Here is a 27805-nt window from a genome sequence, read left to right as displayed (position 1 = left end):
ATTATTTTAGGCTACTGTAGCCTACGTACACACACAGGTGAAGAAAATATGGTGGTTGTAATAGACTGAGAGAAAAATGATGGTTTGAGTAAAACAAATGTAATAAGCCTATGTTTCGAAATACGGGTGTGATGAAGGGTACGTGTCTGTTCTTTGCAGGCTGGGGTCGTGCTGCGCGGTCTTCTATTCACATGTAATTGCTTTGCTCATGCAAATAACTGCTATAGTCTGTCTGTCTATGTTGCTGATATCGCATTACGGTTGAAATGGGTAAGTCATTCATAACTGTAAGGTCAATTTCCTAACCCTGACACATGCACACACACACACAGGAGAGTTTGTTTATCTCATCCATTATTCACATCATTATGCATTGACTGCCCACTTTCAATATTGTTATCAACATCACTGGCCTCTGCAGAGGGCCTCCATCAATGTTACAATCCAATGGATTTAGTCCTAGACCCCTCTTGCCTCCCAGGGAGGCCTCTCCGCTGGGGAGTCAACTCAGAAGAACCCCTATCTTCCCTGGAGAGAATTACAGCAGTGCAGTACAGTGCAGCCCTAGCACAGCAGTGTGGCTGTTAGTGAGTACTAATGCAACCTGTCTCTGGAGATCAGATACAGCACAAGGACAGGGCAGTCCTTAGAGTGTGAGCACTTGAGACACAGAGCCAAGGTAGCACAGCACCAGTCAAAGTGATCAGATGTGATTGGCACACTGGTTCCATGAATCCTATTTAAAATACTGTAAGTTAATGGAAATAAGTCTCTCAGCCAGAGCCAGAATGCTAACCTCAAGGGGGAGCTGAGTAGAGGATAGGGGCCCTGTTGAAAGTTTCTCTGGATGAGTTTTTGATTGTGTTTTGAATGTGTTGGTGTGAATCAAGGAATGGAATAATAAAGGAGTTTGCCTCAAGATCTTATTTACTTGATGGAAGGAGGAGGGGCAACCAGCATACAACAAAATCATACAAATGCCCTTGTGATGAAGACACAAACATTTCCGAGACTCAAACAAGAGGCGCACCAGAGAGGGGAACAACAGAACAAGCATTTCAGGCTCCTTGCCTGTGCACTCTATGCGAGAACAAACCCATCTCCGCCACATACCACACACAGACAAACAGCATCCCCCAATTCTCTCCCCAGTTTAACAATTATGATGATGTTGCGAGTTTGCTGTTTTTCTGCAGTTACTACCATCTTCCCATCTCCCCATCTCCCTGCCTATCTCAGTGGTATCTAATGAAGAGGTTTTCCATCATGGTGCTTTCCGTCACGTTGTCTGTGGGCACCGCCACTGTTTGTTATTCCACGACCGCGGTTCCCCTGCGTCTCGCTTTGTGCCACCCTGGCGGCCGAGGATTGCGAGAGAAAAAACAACAAAACAGGAACATTCAGCACAGCAAATTACATCAATCTTGCTTTCTCTAACAACACAAACGATTTGGCTGTGCATACTACAGTACTTAGACTGTTATGCCAGCAATGTTCTAAAAAATGATGCAAATGCCATGTTTTAGCTTGCTGTGATTGCAATGCCACTCAAACAAACGTTTGTATAAAATAGGGTTAGTTTAAGTTTTTAGTTGAATCAAGAAGTCGTGTCTTATTTCCATTTATACATTTCATTCAATAATATCAAAGTGAGATTTGATCTCATTATCAAAACAGTATATTGTTATGATGTTGATCAATGATTTTTCATTAAAAGAAGTGTTTTTATATTCAACATTAGGAAAATGCTAATGAAAGAGAAACAGGCACGGCGTGGTAATATACTTCACCATGCTGATAATCATCATGGGGATTTTCTATGATAATGACATAGATAGCTGTTTAATTTAATTTAATCTAGTTTGCCATTGCTACATCCCTTTAATTATACTCAGAGGGGCAAATAGTTTGTGTTCTCACTGTTCCTTCCCTCCAGCACACACTTTCATTGATGGTGATGGTTGGTTCCTTTTTCTAAGGAACATACAGGCTCTCACACACACACACACACACACACACACACACACACACACACACCTGACTTGCACTTCGTTGTCTGACCTAAATGCTTGAATAGGGTTAGGAAGTAAGCAAGCTGTTGAGTAAGTTTACTCTAGCCCTTTTAACTTCCCAGCAGAGATGCAGGTGTCTGTATGACACACTGCTGGCTCTGTTTAGACACTCTTGGATGGGGACCAGCACACCAGCAGAGCTCTCATACTCCCTGCAGGCATTTTTTCTCTGCTGTCCCTGCCCTGGGAGCCTCCCAGTCCTGGCAGAGACCTGGTGGCCCAACTTCTGTGCTTAACTCATCAAAACTCCTACACTATCAACTATCCCACCCTCACATGCTCACACCATGTGAAGATTCATATACATGATTTTGATTCCCCCCCATAAAAACTCAAAAAAATAATAATCTTTATGATGACATACTACCAATGCTTTCATCATATTTATCATTATCGTCATGGGTATGGTTATCATAATTGCCATCATCATCATCAACATTGTATTAGAGTATAAATTCATATTTGATATTAATAGACGGTGTATTGTGAGGTTCCTAGAACATCAACAATCATCATTATTACCATAGTCATCAGCATAATCTTTTATTCAGTGTCTAGCAGACACAATGATCATCTTTTTTTCTGTTGAAGGAAACGTAAGGGACCATTGTACAAGAAAAAGTTTGCTGCATGTAAACTGCAGCAGTAATAGCTCCTGAATGCTAAGTTTCTGAATCCAGCACATTCCCTCCTCCTGGATCAATTATGTAAGGGACAGACGAGCCAAGCACACCCATCTGCCCTAATTTCAATATTTTTGGAAACACAGGTGTCCCTGAGCATATTAAGTTGACAGAGTTCTCAGCTGCTTCATTTGCACAGTGAAAACTGCTCTGGAAACTCTCCCCAGCACAGTGTGCACTGTGAAATCAACTGCAGCCCAATTAGAATGCTGCTTCACTTCAGTTACTGAATGAATGAGGTAATCTTTTTTCATTTAAATGATACCATTTCAGTCAAGCATAGGCCAACTTTGCTCATGGAAAACAAATGAGTTTCAAATCCATTGAAAAACTACACATGCTCTTGGGTGACAAAAGATACAGGTTGTGTGGCAGTCAAAATGACTGATTGTCTTTCTCTTTCTCGGTTGGATTTTGGGTAACAGTGTTGAATGTCCCAAAATACTGTGTAGACATTCCAAAGAATGCCCCTGCCTCGGTTTTGTAAATGGCCCCTGTCTCCCACATCAACAGGGAGCTATCCAGCACAATGAGCAAGACAGAAGTGGTGACATCAGAAAAGTATTAAGCCACCACTTCGGAGAAAGCATCCCCACAAACCGATGTTCTTCACACAATCCAGTGTCATTGCATAATGTCAGGTGCCTTTATGTGCATCCAGTACGCATCACCAGGCATTGTCAGGGGGGGACTAGCTATTTGTCATTTTGAGATTTGTTTTTCTTAGCCGCGCTTTGCTCCGCTCGTCGTAATGAGGAACATGCTGTCTGCTCCCAGTCGCTGGGGTGCTCGTCACTGCATGGATGGCTGCCATGAAAACATGCTGAAGCCAGCAGAGAACCTGCATTTTATGTATTCCTAGAACATTGTGGTATTGACATGGAAGGAGAGAAATCTTATATTTCACACACACCCCCCCCCCCCCCTTTAAACAGTTGCCATCATCTGTTGTTGATCAAAACTGAAAAGTTATAAATCAGAAGTGAGGCATACTTCATACTGGCCTGATAACCAGTGTTCAGTGTTGAAAATTGCTTGGTATTTCATGGCAGTCATGCGAGTAGAGACTGAAAGTTATCTATCATGCAATGTTCACCTTTCTCTATCTCATACCATTCAATGCAGGTGGGCCAAAGGAGGCAACATCATCAAAGAGGTCTCTGGAGACACCTATGAGGTCATCGTGGACCACTCCTTTTACACCGAACCCGTCTCCTGTGAGGTCACCAATCCCCTGGGAAGCACCAACATCAGCCGCAATGTGGATGTTTACTGTGAGTGCCCCATGTCTTTCTGTACATGTAGTGAATCAATTTTCTAGCATAAATTCTGACACTATGTGCTGTGGCTGTAGAGTCCAAAGTGGTGCTGTTGATGTTCCATTGATAACATGGTAACTGGATATCTGTGTGTGTTCCTACAGTTGGGCCTCGCATGGCTGCAGAACCCCAGTCTCTGCAGGTGGATCTGGGGTCTGACGCTGTGTTCAACTGTGCCTGGACAGGAAACCCCTCTCTCACTATTGTCTGGATGAAGAGGGGCTCTGGAGTGGTAAGTAACCTTCATGGATTGTCTTTGTGCTTCATGTTTTACCAAGTGCAGTATACTCTAAGTTAGACCTGGGCAACTATTTATCATGTGGGGTCACATGAAGTATAAGATGCCATGCCATCAGGGGCCGGATAAAATTGTAATCGCAAACCATATATGGGCTGAGAATTACTACTACAATGTGACATATTATATTTCACTTCCAGAATGTCCTATTATTAATAAATGTTAAATCAGAAACCACATCTAATAATAACCACATTTATTGCAGAGACAGAGGGGCAGAGAGGCACAAGTAGTAGTCACTTAATACATTAATTAATTAATACATTTAAAACTAAATGTAGCCTACCTGATGGGAGGAGTTGAGTTTCTGGTGGGCTTGCACAAGGGCAGTGAAGTCAGGTGTGCTTTCTGAGGTGGCTATGCACAGCACTGCTGCAAGGTGATCATCAGTGAGGGAGGATCTGTAGGTGGATTTATATTTCATTACTGAAAATGTCTGTTCGCATATGCAGGTTGAACCAAAAGGAAATAACATCTTCCGAGCATGACTCCTCATCTTTGGAAAGTTCTGTTCTTTAAGAGATGAGTGTAATCTCAACAGTGGCACTGATTTGAAGTGGTCTGACAGCAGTACATCAGATTGCAGATCAATAAGCTTGCATTGCAGGTGACTGGGAGCGTTGTCCACTGCGAATGTGAAAGGAGACGAAATCAAAAGCATATCTCTCCATCGATTTAAAACCCACAAATTGTCGGGAGAATTCACCGTAGAGAGTGCGCAACAGGCATATTCCTTGCGCTGGTCACCTGATATGGTCCTCTCTCTCAGTATGGGGAGGTGGGTGAGGTTGTTGGTTTCCACTTGGCGGATCTGGAGGAGCAGCTTTGTTATGAAGGCCTTCACCATGCTGTACATGTCATGCATGAAAAGGCCCTTGCCTTGTAGTTTGGTATTCAGTTCATTCATCAGACTTGTGACATCCACTGCAAAGGCAACATCAGGCAGCCACACTGTGTCTTTCAGTTCAGGAAATTATTTTCCTTTAATTTGTAAAAACTCATATATCTCAGATTTAAGATCCCACATCCGTTTCAGTACTTTCCCCAAGCTGTGCCATATGACATTTGTGTGGTAGCCCAGGTCAGAGTGCTCAGACTCCAATTCCTCTAACAGTGCCAGTCTAACTGCCTGTGGTTTAATGCTTTATCTCTGATAAAGTTAGCCACCTTTGTGACTACATCCACAACATGACTAATTTTAGGGACCGATGTACAGAGCACTTCCTGATGAATAATGCAATGCAGAAACAATATACCCACGTTGGGTGCCACTGTAACAGGTTCCGTGACACAGAGGCGGAGTCGAGGTGGTGTGGTCTGGGAAAATCCCGTTTATTTTATAAAATGTTCGCAAAGTATTCATCAAGTTCGTAAAACCCAAAACACTCGGCGACTTTCCAGTCGCCCTCCTTTCTTCTCGAACGCCGAGGCACACACATCTTAAACCATCTAGTCAACGAGGCTTCATTTGCAACAGGTGTGCAACGGAGCCTCGCCGACGTCACCCTGGGCACGGTCCTGCAGCTCCCTCTACAGGCCGAACGCTGCATGTCCCCCCACAATATATAAAGTCCATTACTTCTTAAACGCCCTGCATTCGGTGTCAACCTTTCATTTCTTGGACAGAATCATTTTGTAAGCTAGCAAGAATGCATGTCCCACTGAACCTGCGTGTGACTTTTACTTTAAAATGTTGACCATTCTGCAGCTGGAAACGGTCATGGACCAGATGTCTGCTTTAGGTTATGATCTTGTTATAACTGCAAAGATCTGTGTGTGATCTTTCAAACTCATATGTTTCTATTGTTTTGTAATTAATTATTTTCCAAAAACATCAAATGGCTGCTATACCAGTTTCCTAGCTACGTAATTATTATGCTTCTTAGAGGACAACATTTTGTTAATTATTCTACCTGAACGTAAACTATCGAACAACCAAGGTCATGAAGTATGCAGGTGACCAAGCAGTGCTCTTGAAGCTAAAAGCTCAAAGGTGTTTTGAAAGACCTATTAATCCTAAGATGTTGAGGCAGCTAGCATTTCAGCCTCATTAGTGTTCTGCCCTCTGACACCTGGCTTGAGATGTGTTGAGGTGAGAGAGGGCAATTGATCCAAGAGGCATTCCTTCCTGTTCGTCAAACTCTGAGACCAGTATCCTTCCTCTCCTATGAGCCTGGTTCCAAAATTGGATTTTAATAATTGAGAGGAGGTGTTATGGAGTGCATGGACTGCTTTGTGCTGTCTCAAATGTGAAGGTGCCCTCTCACTGTTCATTCTGTGACCTATGACTCTTATCTGGCAGGTTCTAAGTAACGAGAACATCCTGACACTGAAGGCTGTGAGGCAGGAGGATGCTGGGAAATATGTCTGTCGCGCAGTGGTCCCACGAGTGGGCGCAGGGGAGAAGGAGGTTTCACTCACAGTGAACGGTAAGTATGGCACTGTGGCTGCAGAGTTTGGGGTCACAACTGCCCCCCCACCCCAACCACCTCAAGAATTCTCCAACAACTTACAACTGACAAAGGAAATGTCTCAATTCATCATGTGTCATCAACATGGACACCGTGTTCGATAAACAGAGATAAATACAGTCAGAGCCCTTTCTGTTTACTTTCCAGGATACAACCTTTTATTTCTTTAACTCAGGAAATGTGCTTTAATGCTGATTAGATGCCATAGGAGTCACGGAAGACTGGCAATCTAAGGCAGTGACTGATTAATGAATTCCAGGGAATGGTGGGAGGCCCAGCAACTCTCAGACAAATTACTTCATTATCATCGCTTGATATTCAGAGAGTGTGCATTGGCGTTGTAACAGCTTCTCTTAAAGGGCTTTTTCTGTCTGTGTCCATTTGCAAGGGGGTCGGTGGATGTATATTTAAAAAAGGGTAGGGTGTACCAATGTAGGGTGTATCTCAACTACAACAGTACAAGAGAGTCAGGCAATGTCAGGCAGTACAATGTCAGGCAGTACAAGAGAGTCAGGCAATGTTTTTGCTAGTTATAGGATGAAGATATATCAAGCGACCACTTGTCAAGAGTTCCTTTTCAAACCTGTACAGTAGCTTGTAGTAGTAGCATCAGAGAGAATGAAGATGCCCCTTTCAGCATCAGAACCACCGGTATCTGCTATGAGCTGCTTTTCTATCAGCGGTTCGGTTGAAGATCATGGGCCGTAGTTATCAAGCCTCTCGGAATTGCTTGTAGGAATCACACTAAAAGCGCAGTTATTATGATCAAAACAACTCATAGCTCAGAGTAGGCAGTGGGAGTGTGTTATCAAGCTTCTTACAAACACTCTCAGCGAGGAATAGGACCAACTCTTTTGAATTAATTTCTTCTTGATTTTACAAAAGGACATTTTAAGGACATTCCTCAGTTTGCTCTCATATATCAGGTTTGCTCCAAACATTGAACTTAATGAACATAATAATTCATGATTGATAGCCTACCACCTTTTGTTCAACTTGAGGGTAAATAATTGTTATGTTTTCTTTTGGTATAGGCCTAATCATATTATCATAGTAAAATACAGTAGTAGGGCCTACCAAAATACCCGATCATGTTTTTTTTATTAGGGTTAAGGAGCTCTGTGTTGTTAAATGTTTGCAAAACATCTCTCCTACCCCAACGTATGCATGCATCGTGCGTGTAGCAATCTATTAGTAACTCATAGCCTACAGCCTGTTAGGACGCCTCTTAAGGACTTAAATACATGCAGAGTTATGATAACGTTTTTGCCTAAAGAATCTTGATAACTTGCTTTAATATGCGTAAAAGTAGGACCAAATGTGGGACACTCTCAGAATTTCCGAGCACTTATGAGCTTAATAACTACCGGCCCAAAGCTCCAATAGTGGAGAGAAAAATCATTATAAATGTAGTTCTCATGTATTCTTACAGGAGCATTTCATCCAAGCATCCTTTTACTGTCTGGAGTTCTAAACCAAATCTGTAAGATGCGGTGCTGAAGTTTATGCTTGATGTGCTTTTTCTTTTATGTACACATTTCTGTGGGGATTGCATTGTTTATTAAAAAACTATATGTAAAAAAAAAAGAAGAGGCATTGTTTTAACAAAGATGATATCATAACAGAACTCATAGGAGACTCATTGAAAAAAATAAAACAAAGCAGAACATGGTATGTTTACTGGTCTCCGCAGATTTCAGTCAAGCATTATCCAGTTTTTTGCCTGTCTTTTAGATCTCTTTTATTTGTTTATGTTCTCTTATTTTCTTCTTCCCCTCTTCTTTCCTCCTGCCTCACGGCCTGGATCAGTCTCTGACATTGAAAAGCCAAATTATTTTTTACCTTCTGAATAATTGAAATTCCACTCTTTCTCAACCACACCAGGGTTCTGGAGTCAAAATGTTAGCATTTTTACCCAGTCCTCACTGTGAATCAGATTATCAAGCCATAGAAGTACAAAACAGGGCCTTTGATGTGGCGGCACGTGGGGAGGACTCTCTTGTGGTTCGCTTGATTATTTTAAGTTGTCGTCTTTACGGCGCATGAAGCTGTGCGCTCCTCACCCCACATCAACCTGCCTGAATGTCATTTAATGAGACTCAATTGGCTCTGACATTGAGAGAAAAGCATGACTGATGACCATGCTTTTTGACTACCTTGATCATGTCTCAGACAGAGAGAGATGAATGTATAAGAGTATTATGGTGTGTGAGTGTATGCGTAGTCATGTTCTGCTAGCTTGTTTTAATGCATGTTTACGCCGGGATACTTTTATGCTAACAATTAAAATGCATGTGTTTAGAATTTGTCAATATATTGTTCTGCATGTCACCAACTCCCACTGTGTAACAACACAAACAAGAGAATCTTCCCCTTCCCTGGGGACTGGTGTAATTTAATTATAATCAAATAGCTGGCAGGGGAAGCAGTTTATGTTGAAGTCACTAATGGATACATATTGCTCATTCTGGTTTAACATATCCTTTATGTGTGTGCCTTAACATTTGTTTGAGTCTGGAGCTATTTGATTGTGTTTGTTTTGGAGAATGTATGTACAGTACAATACATACATGTGTGTGGTGGGGTGGGGTGAGGGAGAGGGTGTTAACACACTTACATGTTTATACATGCGAGTATTCCCCTTTGTATTTTATTGAAGTACATGAATGGGAGATGTGTTTGTGGCCATATTAATGTTCATGGATAGTTTGAATGAGTATGTACAGGTATGAATCTGTCCATCTTTTCAGATGTGTATGTCTTGGTGTGTGTATATCTATGTGTGTGGGCCTGTCCTGGTATGTCTGAATGTATGTCTAATCAGATACATACTTTGTCAGACCGCCTAGGGAGAAGGAGCACATTAACACATTAATGGAGAAAGTGGGCTGATGTGCCTCCCAGCATCCCACAGCGCACCTTGTTGTTTTATTCCTTGTTTTTTTTTCTTCCAGACATAGCCTTTATATGCTCAATAAATTAGCATTTCATTCTACTGAAAATACAGAGCTAAAAGAAACCAGCACAAATTAATAATTTTGTTGAGAAATGCCTTTCAATTTATATGGTTGAGATTGTACACAGCTCTGAGGTGCTTTGAAATTATGCTGTGCAGGATCACATAATGTCACACCTTTCCAAATTGCATACTACTTCCAGCTATGTATGGAAATGCAAAGGCCTAGTCTTTGACACAGGCTCCTTTGGCAGGGTGAAGAATGAACAATATCACAATATCACCCTCCCACACACACACACACACTCCTAAAACATGCCTCATACCATTGGGACTATGTCTACTGACAGTTGAAGCAATGCAGCTGTGACACCCTGTACCGCCCATCCTCCCTCCCACTCTGATCACACAGCCTGAGCAGCACACACACACTAATATTTTTTCCAGATATTTCCGCCCAATATGCTTGGAAGGTCTGATGGACCAACGTGCCGAACTTAACCTTTGTTTCGGGAAAAAACACCTGATGCATAGCCATTGGCTTTGCCTCGCATCAATCATCTCCGTTAGCACTTCCCCCCAGTGCTTGCACACCGCATGTTTCTGATTTGGAGCCACGCCTCACAGTCATGTGATTTGCTCAAATCAAATACAAATACTTTACTCAGTAAGTTTACTCACATGAAGGCCAGATGTTAGTCATTGTTATTACAGGCAATAGCCTGGTGGCGAGGTAACATACAGACATGCATACAAACACAAACAAACACACACACACACACTGTTTTGCGGGAGGACCCACCACACCCCAGCAGTCTGAGCCAGGGAGATAAAGCCATCTAATTATATTCCTCATTTGCAGGCCTGATCCACAGAGCAGATTCTCCAGAGCCACCATTTCTTGCCTTGGGCAGCCTGGGAGGAATGGATCTGAGTGTGTGCTTACCACGGGGAACCCGTTTCCATCTACACGCACACAACCACACACTCACATGCACACATTCATATTAATTCAGGCCCACACCAGCCAGTTTAGCTTCCTGGCTTTTCCGGAAAAAAAATACGGTAGCAGTATTTGGTGAAGTAACACCAGATATAGCTAGGAGCAATTCTCAATACAATGTGTCAAAGAGTTGTTTGACTCAGTCGCGAAAAAGCTGGTGGAGGGGGCTTACTCATGTCTAAACACAGACTGCCCATGGCCTTATTCCATAGGGGATAATACCTTGCACCCCTTTCCAATATTGTCCAATACTGTGGAAAATAGCTCAATGCAGTGCTTTTAGTTTACTGCAATCATTCCACAGCAGCAGCTACCTCCCAGTTTCCAGCAGTAGCATACCAAGACACCATCTGCTAGAATCTCATTAAAATGCTAATTTATTTTAATAAGAGACAGGTAATAAACTGCAATTATGTATTGGCAGAGAGATGCCAGGGAAGGAGTTTGAGCGGTGCTGTTGGGAAGCTCACCCTATTACTAATCAAGTTGTTCCCAGCTCTTAACCCCCTAACAGTCACTAGAAATGGCTTTTACATTAGGTTATACTGGGCATTAATGCAGATGACCAGATTTGATTTGCTCCACTGTCCTGAGTGGGGACTCAACGTTGGCCTATTGATGACATACCATAGCTGTAGGTCAAAGTTTAAGGCCCTGGTGAGCAAATTGAATGTGTAGACACTGGGAGGGGTGTTATCTCTCTGTAATGGCATTTTTCTCTACCATCTTCGTACTTGTGAATACTCCCTAAATGCCTCCACGCTTGCCACTGTGACCCTTATCTCACTAAGAGAAATCAAGACCACCATGAATCAACTCTTTCACAATTCAAAATGAGGATTGGGCCCACGCTTATGCCCCTCATACAGCCTAAAGTGTCCTTGGTTAGATTGTGCGGAGGTCTGAGGTCTGTTTACTGCTGACATTCCAAGCTGAATATGTTTGAATTGGAAGAATCATTTACTATATACGAAGAATGCAGCTGGAGGTTTACTTAATAGACTGCAGCACAACTTGATTAAACAACAGTGTTACATGGCCTCGACCTGAACTCATAGCAATCAGGCTTCTGTTGATTGTGGTTAAAACATATGAATGTGACTAGCCTTCAGGTTACAGTTTTGATATGTTGTTATTTGTGACCTCACAGGCCCTCCAACCATCTCCAGTACCCAGACCCAGCAGGCTCTACATGGGGAGAAGGGCCAGATCAAGTGCTTCATCCGAAGCACTCCACCTCCAGACCGCATTGTGAGTAACACTTCTCTTGCTGTACTATCCCCTCTTACTGTCTTAGTATTCTGTTCTTTGGAAACTGGAGTAATCCCTTTGTGTATGTCACCATTGTATCATTATATCATACATGCATTTTGATAGTCTTGATTGAGTCATGTGCTTAAATAATGTGAGAGGAATTGCTCACCATGATGAGTACAATAAACTTCATCTATCTATTTGACTGGTCCAGTCGACTGTTCACAGGATAGTATGGTTCTGTGTTTTGATAGCAGTATGGCCTTGGTGCACTGACGAGACCCCTGTAGCTTTATTAGCACTAGATTAAACTATCCAAGAACATATGCAAGAAAGTAAGCAAATATCAGTTTAATGAATGTAATAGCAATCCAAATAATTTGTTTTTGTATGAATGGGAGGGCATGAAGCATGGCAAGCTTAGACCCTTAATTTCTAATTGAATGCATGCTTATGCTCTCTTAGCAGAGATCCCATTAAGATTTATGGCCCTTAGATAAACAGACTATTCTCAGAGCCCTCTCTTATTCTATTATTAACTCTGTGTGTGTGTGTGTGTGTGTGTGTGTGTGTGTTTGGATAATTGCTGTGTACTGCCTTCTGATGTGTGTTTTGTGTATTGATGCTGGGCATTAACTGGCTGCATAATTGATATCCTGTTGATTGGATGGGTATAAAAAGCTCACTGATGTACAGTGCCATCGGAAACTATTCAGACCCCTTCACTTTTTCCACATTTTGTTGTGTTATAGACTCAATTTGTTATAGACTCAAAAATGGTATAAATTAAAATAATTTGCCATCAACCCACACACAATACCCCAGAATGACAAAGCAAAAACAGGTTTTTCGAAATTTCAGTAAATTTATTAAAATTTAAATACAGAAATACCTCATGTATATAAGTATTCAGACCCTTTGCTATGACACTCTTAAAATTAGCTAAAATGCAAAAATAAGATGTACTCAATTGAACTTAGTGAGTGATTTGTTGATGACATTTTGGCAATTTAGCTAATTTTAAGAGTGTCATAGCAAAGGGTCTGAATACGTATGTACATGAGGTATTTCTGTATTTCATTTTTAATAAATTTACTGAAATTTCGAAAAACCTGTTTTCACTTTGTCATTAATAAATATAAATTGAGTCTATAACACAACAAAATGTGGAAAAAGTGAAGGCGTCTGAATACTTTCCGAAGGCACTGTATATATTTGATCGACACGTGCATCTCAGAATTCTAAATGGATTCCTATAAGTGACACATGAGGTCAGGCCCGGGCTTCAAACTCTCTCCTACAAGCTGCTCCTCTCAAAAAGCCAGTGGCGCCACAACACCTTGCATATCTATCTATGCTTAAAATCAGCAATTCCTCCTGTTTATAAATGTGTTATAATATGTCTTGATATGAGTTTCTAATTTCCATGACCTATTCAGGATACATTCTGGACCTTAGATGTTGTCTTTATCCTGTTCAATATAGGCCTACTGTACAGTATGTGGCCAGACAAAACTCTCTGCCCTACTGTGGCTCATTATAACAACTCAATAAGTGCAAGTTATTTTGGCATAGCATTATTGTCCCCCACGATGAAATTGAGGAGGGGCTATGATTCGGTCTGTGTCCGTTCGTATGACACACAATTCTGTCTGTTTGTATGTCACACAATTTTGATGAAACGTGGGTGAATGATGTGTCTTGCATACAGATGCGGTATTTACGAAAATACACTGACTGGCCCAATGTTGACAAAACTATGGTGAAAGATGCATCTTGCCATAGAGATTGTTTAGGAGTTTCGAGGCGATGCCGATTCATCATTAAAACATCAATATAGGGCGCAAAGTGGCGAGCTAGGGCTGTAGCCTAATGCAGTAGGTTTTGTGAATAATAGTTTGAGAAATCAATGCAAAGCTGTAAGAAGCAAGTCTTATAATGAATTAATCAAATAAGCACTACAGGTTCCAGTAACGTTTCAGTCTGGGTACGAATGCAGCTGTAGGAATGTATCCTAATGCAGTAGGCCTAACACATTTTGAAATGTATTGGCCGTGGGGGACCGCATGTTTACTATCTTGTTTTCAATGAGAACTGTACTTTTTTAAGATGGACTACATGTTGAAAGACAAGGAACACTCATGTGGCCATCTTGGATCCCTTTACAGGCCTGGTCATGGAAGGAGACCGTACTTGAGTCTGGGACGTCTGGCCGGTACACAGTGGAGACAGTCAGCACAGAGGAAGGGGTCATCTCCACCCTCACCATGAGCAACATCGTCCCTGCTGACTTCCAGACCATCTACAACTGCACTGCCTGGAACAGCTTTGGCTCTGACACGGAGATCATCCGCCTCAAGGAACAAGGTGGGAGCCAAGGTTCGACAGGTTCCACCTTCTTTTCTTTAACCCATGGCTGTGGTTCTGCTGTAGAGTGTAGAGTAGCATCAATAAAGTAGTGCTGTGCAGTGCTGTGTGTAGTAGTTTTGTTTGTTTGTCCGTGTGGATTTAATGTATTGATATGTTTGAATATCTAGGATGAATGGTAAAAAAATGTGTGTGTGTGTGTGTGTGTGTGTGTGTGTGTGTGTGTGTGTGTGTGTGTGGAAATGCACAAAGATTATTACCTGCCACAATGGTTTTGCAACAAGACAATAAAGGAAAAACAAATCTACAGGAAAATAAAGTGGCATTCTGGTTGTCGGTCTGGTATACAAACAGCAGGCGTCATTTGACTTTAACACTCTGCAAGGCCTGCAGGATAAACCTGGACAGTTGAGAATAGTGTGTTATTCACACTTAATGACAGTGTGATTTTTATTTGTTTTGCGAATTAAGATAAAGTGCAACTCAAGTGCAGAGTCAATTGAATCTACACCCATAACATATTCAGCATTATGAACACATAATGTACCACACAAATCACTCACTCTGGCTTTGTTTATACATTTATTAAAAAGCATTATTTGTTTGGCACTATATTATAGCTCAATGATTTTTCTGTTAAATGGAGGAGGTTTTGTTTCAATTTACTCACCACAAATGATAATGTCTAGCTGTCTTATTTGAAAGGGACATTGATTAATGAAGACATTAAATATAGCCATAACTGGTGAGGGAAAAACATGTGTAGGTTGGTGACTCAGTCCTTCATTATAGCAGTGCCATCAGTCTCTAGCATAGATGCACTACCTTCAGGATTTGTCAGATTCAAGTCTTCTGTAGCTATTTTAGTGCTCAATGAAAATAACACCTGGATGCGAGTGTGATGTCATTGTGACTGGACAGTACTCTAATGACATTAAGATTAAGTTTAATTTGGGTGAATTAGTTTACGTCATAGTTCATTTACAAACAATGTGTGTGGGTTGTATATATGAATGTACAAGTGGTTTCTGCTATGTGTTATTGTAGAAGGAAATGTCCTTTTGTCATCCTCAGAGTCCCTCCCAGTGGCAGTCATCATTGGGGTGGCTGTGGGGGCGTTTGTAGCCTTCATCGTCCTCATGGGGACCATCGGAGCCTTCTGCTGTACCCGCTCCCAGAGAAGTAAGTTGCCTTCTGCCTGTGTCTACCAGTGCATGCCAGAACCAAAGCAAAGACATCGTACTCAGCAAGAGATAGACAGGATGTAAGGGCTCATAATGGAGCAGTATAACCTTGCCACTTCCATCTTATCTCATGTCCAAACACTCCAACCATAACAGTAACTCAGGTTAGAGACAGTCAGCGATTGCGCTTTCCAAAAACTGTGCTGCAGTCCCTGTGTGAGATCCTTACTAGCATTCAGCATGTTGTTGTTGTATACCACAGAGGACACACACCTGGTTATGCCCTCACTGCCCGTCTCCATCTGTGCTCACCAGAGAGAACTTGCAAGCAAAATTAAGACAGAAAGTAAGACTTTGTTATATGACAGTATGAAAAAGCATTGCCAAAAATGAGCCAACATCAGGCCTGTGTGAGATTGCTTATGTACCCAGAAAAATAATCTTGCATTGGCAGAAAACAAAGGGACTACTGTATCTTTTGCTTTGCACTGTTTGGAAAGGGGACTCACGACAAGGACAATTGTCCAGTGTAATGAAGATGTTTAGGGGGAAGTGTAATGTCTATGTATATTGCGTGCTCAGCATATTGAAATAACAAATGTGTATTTTCAACAGATGTAAAAGGAGTCGTATCAGCCAAGAATGACATCCGAGTGGAGATCGTCCACAAAGATCACAATGCGACTCGGGAAAATGAAGAGCATGCCGCCATGAAGCAACTGATGGTGAGTGTGAGTGTCCCGCTCTGTTTCCACTTCTTCTACCTGTACCCACAAGACACAAACAGAACAATTATTTCCCCTCTGGTCCTGTTTATATTCTCAGATAATGAATGCTAATTATCTTAACAATAGCATTAATAACACCAGTCTCCAGACAAAAACGTCCTCATGAATAATGGAACAGCTGTGAAGTGTATAGATAGACACACTGTGATCAAGGCGTGGGCCTATATTTAGGATTTAGGGTTATCCTGTGATATAGCTTCAGGAAGGCACAGTTATGAAGATGGTGACACTGAGCTGTTTTAATTGTATCCTCTGCTTCTGTATGCCTATTCAAAAACTTTTATTTTAATTGTAATAGCATACTATGCATATGTGATCCGCTTCGCCAGGCATGAGGGCAGGGGTATCAAATCCAATCAAATGTTGTTACAAAGTGCTTTACAACAGAAAAACATACACAACATAAACAACCAATACAGTAAAAACTAAATAAAACCAACACCCAACCATACAGTAGTAGACACACAGAAAGCAAGCCATGGAATAACTCCCCAGTGGGGATAAAAACAGTGCACACAGTGGCAAGGAAAAACTCACTAGGCTAGTAGGAAGAAAACTTGAGAGGAACCAGGTATGATTTCAGCAAGAGGCCTTGGGTTACATTATGTTACATAAGAGTTCATAGGGTTAATGTGACTGCAAGTGAATAATATGAGATACCTTACATATCTGCATTTCGCTAATACTATTCAGGTATACATTATTTATACACTGGCAAGGAGAAACATGCTAACTTCTGCTCCCATATGTGCAGGTTGAACGTGGGGAGTTCCAGCAGGAGTCAGTGCTGAAGCAGCTCGAAGTGCTTCAGGAAGAGGAGAAAGAATACCAACATATCAAGGTGGGCTTTTTGAACTATGTGTTTATGTATTTATTTATTTACTTTCTTGTACAAATTATTGTTCCCCAGTACTTCAGAGTATTAATTTGTTCTGCTGTCTGCATACCTGCTGCCACTAGACCTGTCTGACTTTTGATCCACACTTATGAGAGTGTGTATACTGTAGGAGAAGAGCACAGGGGAGCCAGCCACAGATAAGAGGACATAAAGTCCCCATCTGATAATGACACACATAACAAGGATTCTCTTGGTTGTCATACTGTAGCTGTGTCATTTCCCTGTGATTAGCATTCCTCCTCTGGGATTTGGCATTGTGCTCATTGGGCTTGACAATCACATCCATTCACACCGCTGGCCGCTTTGCAACGGCACTGAGCCAGGAGCTCTGCTGACAACAGCCTCATTTACTTGTGGTCACTGAATGTTCAGATGACTTGTTGGATGCCAAACTCTGAATCATCAAGGCCAACTTAATTAGCAAGTAACATGATTTGGAAATGTATGTGGAGGATGACTAAATCATAACACTAAGCTTTGCGACTCTCTTAGTTGTTTAAAAAAATATTTCAGACAGCAAACAGCAGCCTGTTTCCTTATTTATTTATCAATTGGAATGGTAATTAATGCTAGTTTGACATTGACACTGGTTAAGCTTTGAGAAGAATAAATGCATATGAACAAGGGGCCGATTTTACTTTTCTCTGTTTCCCTCCAGAGATGTACTGCTTTTTTTTTTAAGACTAAAATGGCTTAGTTTCTGTCAATTGTGTGCAGACTAAACTTATGCAACTGTTTCAAACATTCTCTTCTTTCTGATGCTTCCCCTATTACATTGAAGGACCCCACTAATGGATACTACAGTGTCAACACTTTCAAGGAGCACCACTCCACCCCCACCATCACCCTGCAAGGCAACCAGACGACGGAGATGAGGAATCCTACCCCTGCCACTACGGGCAAGCAGCGGGTGCCAACAGGCATGTCCTTCACAAACATCTACTCCACTCTGGGTGCTGGACCCAACCGCCTCTACGACTACAGCCAGCGCTTTGTGCTTGGCATGGGCAGCAGCTCCATCGAGCTGTGTGAGCGTGAGTTTCAGCGAGGTTCTCTCAGCGACTCCAGCTCCTTCATCGACACGCAGTGTGACAGCAGCGTTAGCAGCTATAGTAAACAGGACGGCTATGTGCAGTTCGACAAGGATAGCAAGGCTTCAGCCTCCTCCTCATCCCACTACTCCCAGTCCTCCTCCCAGAACTCTGACCTCACAAGGCCACTGCAGAAGCGCATGCAGACCCATGTCTGACCATCAAGAGGTGTCTGACATGGGGTAACCACCACCCATGGGTTGGGAATAAGGGAAACAGCTCTTGGAAACAAGTGGGACCTACTTCAAAGCACATGGTGTGTTCATGTGAAGCCTTGGAATGGATGGCTTTAACTCACATTGAACTTCTCCTCAGACTTCTCAATGTTCCAACCAGTGGATGAAGAAGTCTTATATTCCCCCATTGCCCATCCTAAGTTCATCAGTCAACTCCTATTGCCCATTTATTCTATTTTAGAAACTGTCATTAAGATTCCTAACCCATAAACGTAGTTGTGCCACAGAGAGGTCATTTACCAGGGCAAAATTCAAGTGTGTTTGACATTGTTGTACTTAATTCAGTGGAAATAGGATCATATCAGGCAGAAAAATAACATGCCCTTGATGAATTCCATATCTGACAATCAAGCAAACAGGTTTTGGTCTCTTATGAGTTGTCATTACAAATAAACCGAGACCACTTTGTTACAGGTGGCAAAGTACTCCCGACACTTGTGTTTGTGTGAGCCAATATTCTGCTGCTCTATTGTAGTTTTAAGCACAACTGTGAATGTGCACGTGTGTTAGTTGTCAAATCCTCTTCGTACAATCTCCCTCTCCTCACACACACTGTATGTTAAGCTTGGCTGATCCAACTGTATCCCTTGTGTAGGTGGAGTAAAACTCTAAAAATGTGCCCACAGACTTGCCAAACAATTAAACGATGCCTGTCTTTTCTCTCTTGGGTCCTGGTCCTCAGAACTCAGCAGATAAGAGGGGCAGAGATCTCAACCGGAAAGCCTGAATCATCGTTTTACGGTTTGCCACTCTGAGATAAAAGAATATCAGTGTACATTATGCATCTTTTTTTAACATATTTTTTTTTTCAACTCAGTTGTTAAATATCATTTATGGTTAGGACTCAAATGAAATTAGAGAATCATTTGTTCCCATTGTTCTTTTACCTTGGGTGGGATTATTTCAAATGTAAACGTTGAAACCGAAGCTGAACTGATGTGATCTCATTTTGAAATGGGGTTAGACCACCACCCTGCAGTATGGGAGCATCATGACAACATCATGAGAGCTCACAGACTATAATGTGTATCCCATGTAATGTGAAGTCTCCCCCACTAATGCTTTCGATCATCAGCCATGTCTGCAGAATGTCTGTGGAACCAAATGTAAACACTGCTCAACGGAGCTTGTCATCATGTGGCTTTCCCATGCTTGTCAATACCACGTTTACACAGGAGCTCAGTAAATCCAGACTGTATACCTACTGTGATCTAGCTGCTCATCCAAGGATAAAAAAAAAAAAAAAAACGTGCATTTATGTTTTGATTTACGGTCTATTGTTCATTTGGCTGCTGTGGGACTACTGTATACTATACACGCTAACTGTTTTAAGTGGGCGTATTGTACCTGACCAGGAGTTAGATATATCACTTTTAACCATTAATGTCATTGTCATTTTAGTTGAAAGATCAAAGAACACAGAAATAAATCACAATCACACAAGAACTTGTAAGGTAGATTCACTGTACCAATGAGCCAAGAGCCATGCAGTTATATAACACACAGTGCATGCCATGTAGAACACAGTAGAACACAAACCAAGATAAGGTTCTTATGTTAATGCAGTACAGTACAGTACACAGTGCCGTATGGGCTTCGCTACTGATAATGACATAATAATAATTGTTGTTGAACCTGTCCTCTTGTTGAAATGCATCTACTCTAGACAGTCATATACAGTATGAGGTAGATAGCAATACCGTACAGTACATTATTGCAGCTGCATCCATTGTTTAGGCCAGTAGTGTACAGTAAGTCAGCTTTTTTTCTCTAAAGCTGTTCTTGGAGTGTCCATTATTTCTATAACTTGTCTGCAATTAAATCATTCAGTATTTTACATCATCAGTTTTAGCTATCAAAAGCCTATGAAAGCCATTTGTCTATGGGCGTCCAAGTCTGGACAGACCCTGCTTCAAAGCAGCAGTTTCATCTGTATTAGATATAGCATTAGAAGGCTAAAGAGTAGTGCCAGGAAAATTACATGGTCTCGTTTTACAGTAATACAATATATCAGACACTCGGAATTGCAATGATGATGTCATTTCTGGTTTCTTAAATCTAAAACAATCCTCTTTTACCTTATCCTGTAGAGTAGCCTTCTCCTGCGGGAATGCTCGGCCAATAGAACAGTATGGGATGTGAAATGTTCTACTGTTGTTAACTTGGGTGGGGTGCTGAAGTATGTTGTCTTGCTAAAACTTGCTGAAACAATCCTTTGTTCAGTAAAAGAAACACAGCACCTTCAACAAATGAGCAAGTTGTTGCTGCAAGCACTTTACATATGATTATATTCAAGGCATTTCAATGTGTTTTCTACTTGAGTGGTGGTGGTTTCTAATTTTACAAATGGATTGGCGCCCATTGTACAGCTTAAATACAAAAAGGTCTGTTTCAATGCTGATAATCCTGCTTGGCGCTCAGCACACTGTATATAAATCTCTAATGCTCTCTGTATATAATTTTGCTGTTTTTTCTTTTTCTCAGTCAGTTTCAGTATATTAGGGCAAAACAAATCCCCACGCCATCAATATTGTACAGACAGACAATCATTTTTCTTTCCTTTTTTTTCTCGCTCAAACATTCATTGACATCTCCAACCGAGCTTGTCTTTGCAAACAAGTAGTTTGTGCAAGCAGTTTGTAATCTCTTTGTGGCAGTTTTTCTCTCATACAGTCACACTGTTTGCCATTTTGGCTCTTGGGGTTTGGCACCCAGAACTGTTCATGGGGGTGAGATGTGAGTCTGGATGTAAGAGACAAGAGACAACACCGTCCTCCCTTTTCCAGAGACAGCCTCCTATCGCTTGGGTTAGCATAGGATGCACTGCAACAGGCCAATATATTGTTGCTCCAAACATTATTTAGCAAAGTTCTCTCTTTGTGTGATACACTCTTACAGTAACTGGCACAGCAATCAGAATTGTGGAAAGTTTTCTAAACCCATCAAATAAGTCAACATGGCCTTACATTTGTCACCAAAATTAGACATCAAGTCTTAAGTGTTTTGTAAGATTTTAAATCATGATACCGCTAAGAAAAGTACAGCACTATGCACTTAATTCCTCTGAATTCATGGTGGCATTGTCACTCCCTAACAATTCAAGATCCTATATAGGACCTTGAGAGAGAACCTACCTTGTTTTCCATTGCAACTCCCACACTGATATGTATTTCTCTGTGTGGAGCCTCAACACTGCATGGCAAAATCAAATGGATTAATTATTGATGTGCCACACTACCAATCCCCTTCTCCTGCTACAGTGGGCTTCCACCTGTGCCACTCTTATCACATGGGGACTGCTCGGGGAATCAAAGCCCATGTGGGTACCAGTCTGCCTGCTTGACCTGAGGACAGGTCTCTTTGGCAGCAGCTGCTCCTGTTTGCCACGCTGTAAAAATATGCCTTGGCCAGACAGATGAATAAATCCTCCCAGAAAGATAACACAAGGTTTTTACCCTTCCCTGATAAAACAGAGAATCCATTTGCCAGGGTCAATATGCAAGGGACATAAATACTCAATTTGTCAGTACTGTTAAAGACCGCATTCTTTCCCCCATCATGCCAAGGCTGTTTCTGGGGTAGGGTGGGTGGGGGTAGTCTCAGATTGGTTGATAGTTCTCTTTGTAATGATTTCTATGCCCAGTGGCTATATTGCATCAGTAACTTGTGCTCTGCAAAATCTTTGCTTGGTCTAAATGAAATAGAAGAAAAAAATGTATGAAGAAATATATCATGCCAAACACTGACACTGTCAACATGTTGCTCTGCCTGAAAAGAGTGGTTTACAGACTTTGGGTTATTTGCCATTTCCTACATTTGATTTACTATTACAGAGAGAGGGTGCACAGGAAAAGGTGCCAACCGTATTGGAGAATTGATCATGAACTCCATCCAATCACAGTGTAAATGATACTGTACAACCACCCTCTTTATTCTTTTCAATCAATCAGTCTTGTTAGTCCTTCAATAACATGCTACAATAACTACAACAGGTTCCTACACAGAAGTTTCAAATGTCAATATAAATAGTGAATCAAAAACGTACAGTATATACTGTAATGTAAAGATAAAATGAACATTGTACTGGGTAAACCACTATTTTCAAGCAGTGGCCCTCTGTATTTAAAAAGAAAAAAAAGATGAACAAATTTGTATTTTACCCGTACTGGTCTGTGAATCTATGATGCTTTTGCTCTGTATATTTGGGGAAGAAAAAAGAAAACCGAACAACACGTCTCTCTTGTCTTGATTTCACATGTTCTATTCCATGTATGTTTGTCAATGCGAATGAATGAATTCAGAGTATGTTGTGTGTCTCCTCATGACTTGAATTTGATTGAGTGAATTTAGTACAGGTGAATAAAAGGTCTGCCTGTAGTCTAAAGCTTTACTATCTGTTATATATGATTCCCACCAGAAAAGAGACACATAATTCTCACAATGTTAGCTGCAATCTGGAGGTCCTGTCTCCGTCTCTCCCTTTGTGAACACTGTACGGCTTGGAGAACAGAAGACAGTTTTTCACCACATCAAACAGGAAACTAGACATATACACGATATGCACTTGTTCCTGCATGTACTTTACTGAGAGAAAGTTATTTCAAAGCCAATGCAAATGCCTCGGTTTCAGATACGGTACCCATCTGTCAATGAAATGGTTTCCTTAAATAGGAGTGGTACTGAATATAGTAGCTTCTCTACAGCATTATGCAAATATTGAGCATAGTGTTAGGTCAGGCAGGGCACTCTAAGTCAACGTCACATATGTCCATCAGGTGGCAGGACAGCTGGGTCACACATATGCAAAAACATCCATCACATTTTCAAAGGGACAGAAGCTTAAAAGCAGTCAAGTTAACACTCCTCCATTGCATCCAACAGTGAATATTGCACTGGCTTCAAGTGTAAGTTTTGTGTGGTCGTTATTCTTTTGCGCCCCAGCCGGGAAATAAAATATTTCTGAATATTTCTAAAATATGTCTAAATCTCTGACCTAACATCCTACTCTTTGTTTTGTTCATTATAGTCTCTTGCAAGTTGAGTTTCTGCCATTGTTACACGTCTGTAAAGGGTCTACAGCGCGCTACGGTGTACTGGTGGAGGAGTTTACTTAGTGAGATGGTCTGTGAGATATCTTCAAGTATCAAACAGTTCTTTGGGGTACTTTATATAGAGTTTTCTGAACTTGCGAGTTGGTTGGTGTTTCTAGCTTTAACAATGTAACCGCTGCGGGGTTCTATTGCTAAAGCTGGGGCTAGTTCAGTGGTAAACTTCAGAGGTAGCTATCTTAAGACGAGAAGGTGCTAACCAGCAAGATAGCCTAGTGTTTTTAGCTATATTTCATGGCTTTACCAGTGACAAATATTTGCAGGATTGAGTGATTAAGAGGCATTTACTATGTTGTTATTTGGCGACAATGCACAGTCATTCATGAATCGAATTACTGTAATTTAAACGGTAACTAGGCATGTGCCCTTGAATTTCCTTACGTTCCTTATGTACGTTGCAAGAAGCTAATGTCTGACTCAGCAAGTGACTTCTGGGGTTGATGTTATTGGAGGATATTGTTGTTCAGAACTTTCTAACTGAATTTAACAATTTCACTCAAGTATTTTTTGTCTGTTGCACTGGCATTTTGTCTATCTTCATTGCTGTTTACCAGTGACAAACCTTTGTGGGGCTGACGCAACATGAGGAGTTGATTTATGGTGGGTTTTTTAAGACAATCAGCTCGTTAATCGACTTGTTTGTCATCAAAAACTGGTGTTAGTTTAATATTGGTTTAACTTCCTGTAAGTTGCCAAAACATGATTAGGCTAGTTGTTAGTTCTATTTTCAGGAAGGTTTGTTTAAAAACATGTTTTAACCAATGGGATGTTTTGGAGTGACAAGTTAAATAAGTAAAAGGTATCAGAATTTTGCAGGGGTGATTATTTACAGTTTTGCACTAGCTGGTTTGAGTGTTGTTGGTCACCATATGTTTACATTTGCTTTCATGTGGTTATATTATTAAGTATTTCTTAAGTATAATGAGTAGAATTTCAACCAAAAGAAATATGCTCACAGCCTCTATTGTTTCCTGCATTGGAAATCCGGCCCAGTCTCAATAACTTCCACAACTGTGGACGGGACTGGACGTGGGGTGAACCTCTGTCTCTGGCTGTGTTTGTTAACATTTAACATGTTTGATGCGGGTGTCAATCCAACATGTGCTTGCTGTGTGTATATGGATTTGGTTTCTCTTTATTGTAATGGCAGGAGTACTCAGACAAAGGACTCAAACGCACAACTCGGAGACAAAAACTTAAATCCAATAGAATAGTCTTTAAAAGGTTCGGTACACAGGTAAGCAGTCAATGGGTAGGCAGATAATCCATGAAGGGGGTAGGCAAAGCAGGGTTTGGTACACAGGTAGGCAGTTCAAAAAGACAGGCATTTAATCTGAAAAGGGGTAGGCAAAAAGGCAGTCAATAACACACTCGGAGATCAAAAACCAGGAATACTTATCATTAGGAAATACTGGGACGTATGACACGAAGGTACAAAGACGAACTAGCACAGAGACAGAGGAACACACAGACTAAATACACAGCTAAGGATGATGAGGAACAGGTGAAGCCAATCAGGGAAGAGTAGACAATCAGGCGGAAAACACACAAGGGCAGGTGGTGAAGTGTCTGAAATGAGAGACAATGTGAGTAACACAAAAATAAACAGGAAACAATAAATGAATGACATGAAACAAAGACGAATGGAAACTAAGAAACAGGACAAGATGTTACATGTATGTGTTAATCATGGCATCTGCCACCTCAAGTTGCCGATGCAGCTCTTCTATTAGTTTTGGGGGTCTTAACAACCTTGCTTCAGAGCATGGTGCAAATTATTATCCTGCCTCAAGGTGTCCGGACACCTTGCCAGCCAGCATGCCTTGCCCTCCCTTTCAGCTAATGAATGTAGACTAAATGCTCTGAGTTCCTATGTGTCCAAGGCTGCTCTATCCATGAGAATGGGGCTGGCAAAATCAACAGTAAAAGCATACCATTCTGCTTTATCTTTTTACACTTCTCAGCAGCATTTTCAGTTGGTACCATGTGTGTTAATATTCCTATGGTATGTGCTTTCATTGTTCACTGTTTTTGAATCACGGAAACTACAGCCCTCCTCTTTTTAAGGCTCAGATGCCAAGCATTCTGTTTCAGTTTTGGTGTATGATTCCTGCAGTATAGCTTGTTCGGGAATTCCTTGACACGTCTCCTCCTCAACGGAATAAAGAAAAGACAACCTTAAGGCAATGATAACAGCTTTTCCTTTGACTCTTCCTCTGGTACACAACTGGTGTCCTCTAATAAGCGGGTGTTTTAGTTTATGTTTTACTAGAATCATTGTTTGTCACGGCTTGCATGGGTTTCTAAGGTGTGGTGAATACACTGCTCGTGGTAATCCTTATGATCTCACACTCTCTGACTTGAAAATAGATAAGCATTTGTTTACTATTACTCTCAAACACTCAAAGTCTGATAGAGGTAGCAGAGGAACTCAATTGTCTTTTCTCAAAATACAGCATTTTATCCCTTCTCTTTCATGCTTTTCACGCTATTTGTAATGTCGACCAGGGGCGATGCCAGGTGAAACACTGTTCGTCACTGAGGAGGGTAAACTTATAACCAGATGTGGTTTGCTGCATGTCTCCGGCTTCTGTGCAATATGTGGGCTGTCTCTGTATATATCCACACCTCACTCCTTCCGCATCGGAGCTGCCACGTTAGTGATATCAATCTCGGAGGTGTCGATGGATACCCTGATGAAGATGTGTCCTCAGCATCATATGAATGTTACATCAGATGAATTCAAAATACATTGTCAAAGCATAAAAAGCACTGAGAACCGTTAATGTATGATATGGAGACGTGTCTGCGATGGCGTGCAGCCAGCCTGCAATACAGGCAGCATGAATGTATGAGACGAGTCTGTGATGATGTACAGAATGCTCACATAAACAGGTGGTTGGTTGGGTACATAGTGTAAAAATAGAATGACCAAGCAGAACTTCATAATCATTACATTTTTACATTTAGCAGACATTTTATCCAAAGCGACTTAAAACAAGTACATTTGTCTAAAGTAAGTGAATCATCTATACATCAGTCTATATAAGCAAAAATATATGCTAAGACCAGGTGCCACTGGCAATCACAATGCTAGAAATTATTATTATTATATTATATATTATTATTATTATTATTATTATTATTATTATTATTATTTAAATCATTAACAGTAGAGGAACTGTACAGATGGGTAGTGGGGGGTGAAAAGGTCTTTGGGAGGGATTGTCAAGATGTAGCATGAAGAGATGGGTCTTCAGTCTACGGTGGAAGATAGGTAGTGACTCTACAGTCCTGACAGCAGTGGGAAGCTCATTCCACCAACGGGGCGCCAAGACAGTGAAAAGTCGTGACTGAACAGCGCGACTGCTGCATCCTCATAGGGGTGGAGGTGCCAGGTGGCCAGCCGAGGTGGAAGAACAGAGTGATTGGGCAGGGGTTTGGAGGCTGACCATTGCCTGCAAGTAGGGAGGGGCTGTTCCCTTTACCACCCGGTAGGCGAACACCAGGGTCTTGAATCTGATGCGAGCTGCTACCGGGAGCCAGTGAAGGGTGCGGTGGAGGGGGGTGACATGAACACCAGACGGGCAGCAGCATTCGGAGCTGCAAAGGTCTGATGGCGGTGGCAGGGAGCCCGGCCAAGAGTGCTTTGCAGTAGTCATGGCGGGAGTTCACAAGTGCCTGGACCAAGAGTTGTGGCAGCATTTAGAAAGAAAATGTTATTTATATGAATGAAATGTGTTAAAGCATTTAAAATCAAAGTGAAATGTGTTAACTGGGAAGGCCAATGCTGGAATAAACATTATCTACTACTGACGATGAAATTGAAGAATTGAAGAAACATTTTAATTAGCTGACTATTCCATTGATCACATCTGGCATCGGACCTAACACTGATTACCATTAGGCCTACATACATAAGGCTCTTATGTTAGGGTTGTTTTTAACTTCCACCAAGCAGTCATTTTCATGCGGTACTGTACCTTGCAATAGTCCAATGCTTGAATGGAGATAACACATTTTAAAAAAGGATTATTTTTACAAGAAGAATAAGTATATACAGTGCCACAATACATT

The 27805-nt window shown here is 41.4% G+C and overlaps 1 protein-coding gene across 1 annotated transcript in view; it reads left to right on the top strand.

The window, feature by feature from the left end:
* The window catches only part of kirrel3b (kirre like nephrin family adhesion molecule 3b), a gene marked incomplete at both ends in the record, with an annotated part of 200839 nt that extends 182297 nt beyond the window's left edge, over positions 1 to 18542 (top strand). The window contains 10 exons of the mRNA XM_083695120.1: positions 3881 to 4029; positions 4179 to 4306; positions 6675 to 6801; positions 11953 to 12053; positions 14225 to 14423; positions 15498 to 15605; positions 15870 to 15953; positions 16223 to 16338; positions 17150 to 17236; positions 18075 to 18542. Coding sequence (XP_083551246.1) covers positions 3881 to 4029; positions 4179 to 4306; positions 6675 to 6801; positions 11953 to 12053; positions 14225 to 14423; positions 15498 to 15605; positions 15870 to 15953; positions 16223 to 16338; positions 17150 to 17236; positions 18075 to 18542 — 1567 coding nt within the window. The remainder of the gene's footprint in view (positions 1 to 3880; positions 4030 to 4178; positions 4307 to 6674; positions 6802 to 11952; positions 12054 to 14224; positions 14424 to 15497; positions 15606 to 15869; positions 15954 to 16222; positions 16339 to 17149; positions 17237 to 18074) is intronic.
* Between the last annotated feature and the right edge of the window lie 9263 nt (positions 18543 to 27805).

The sequence above is a fragment of the Argentina silus genome, assembly GCF_951799395.1.
Source record: "Argentina silus genome assembly, chromosome: X".
Classification (NCBI taxonomy): Eukaryota; Metazoa; Chordata; class Actinopteri; order Argentiniformes; family Argentinidae; genus Argentina; species Argentina silus.
Note: the sequence above shows the minus strand (reverse complement) of the source record. Positions and strands in the feature narration are given on the sequence as shown.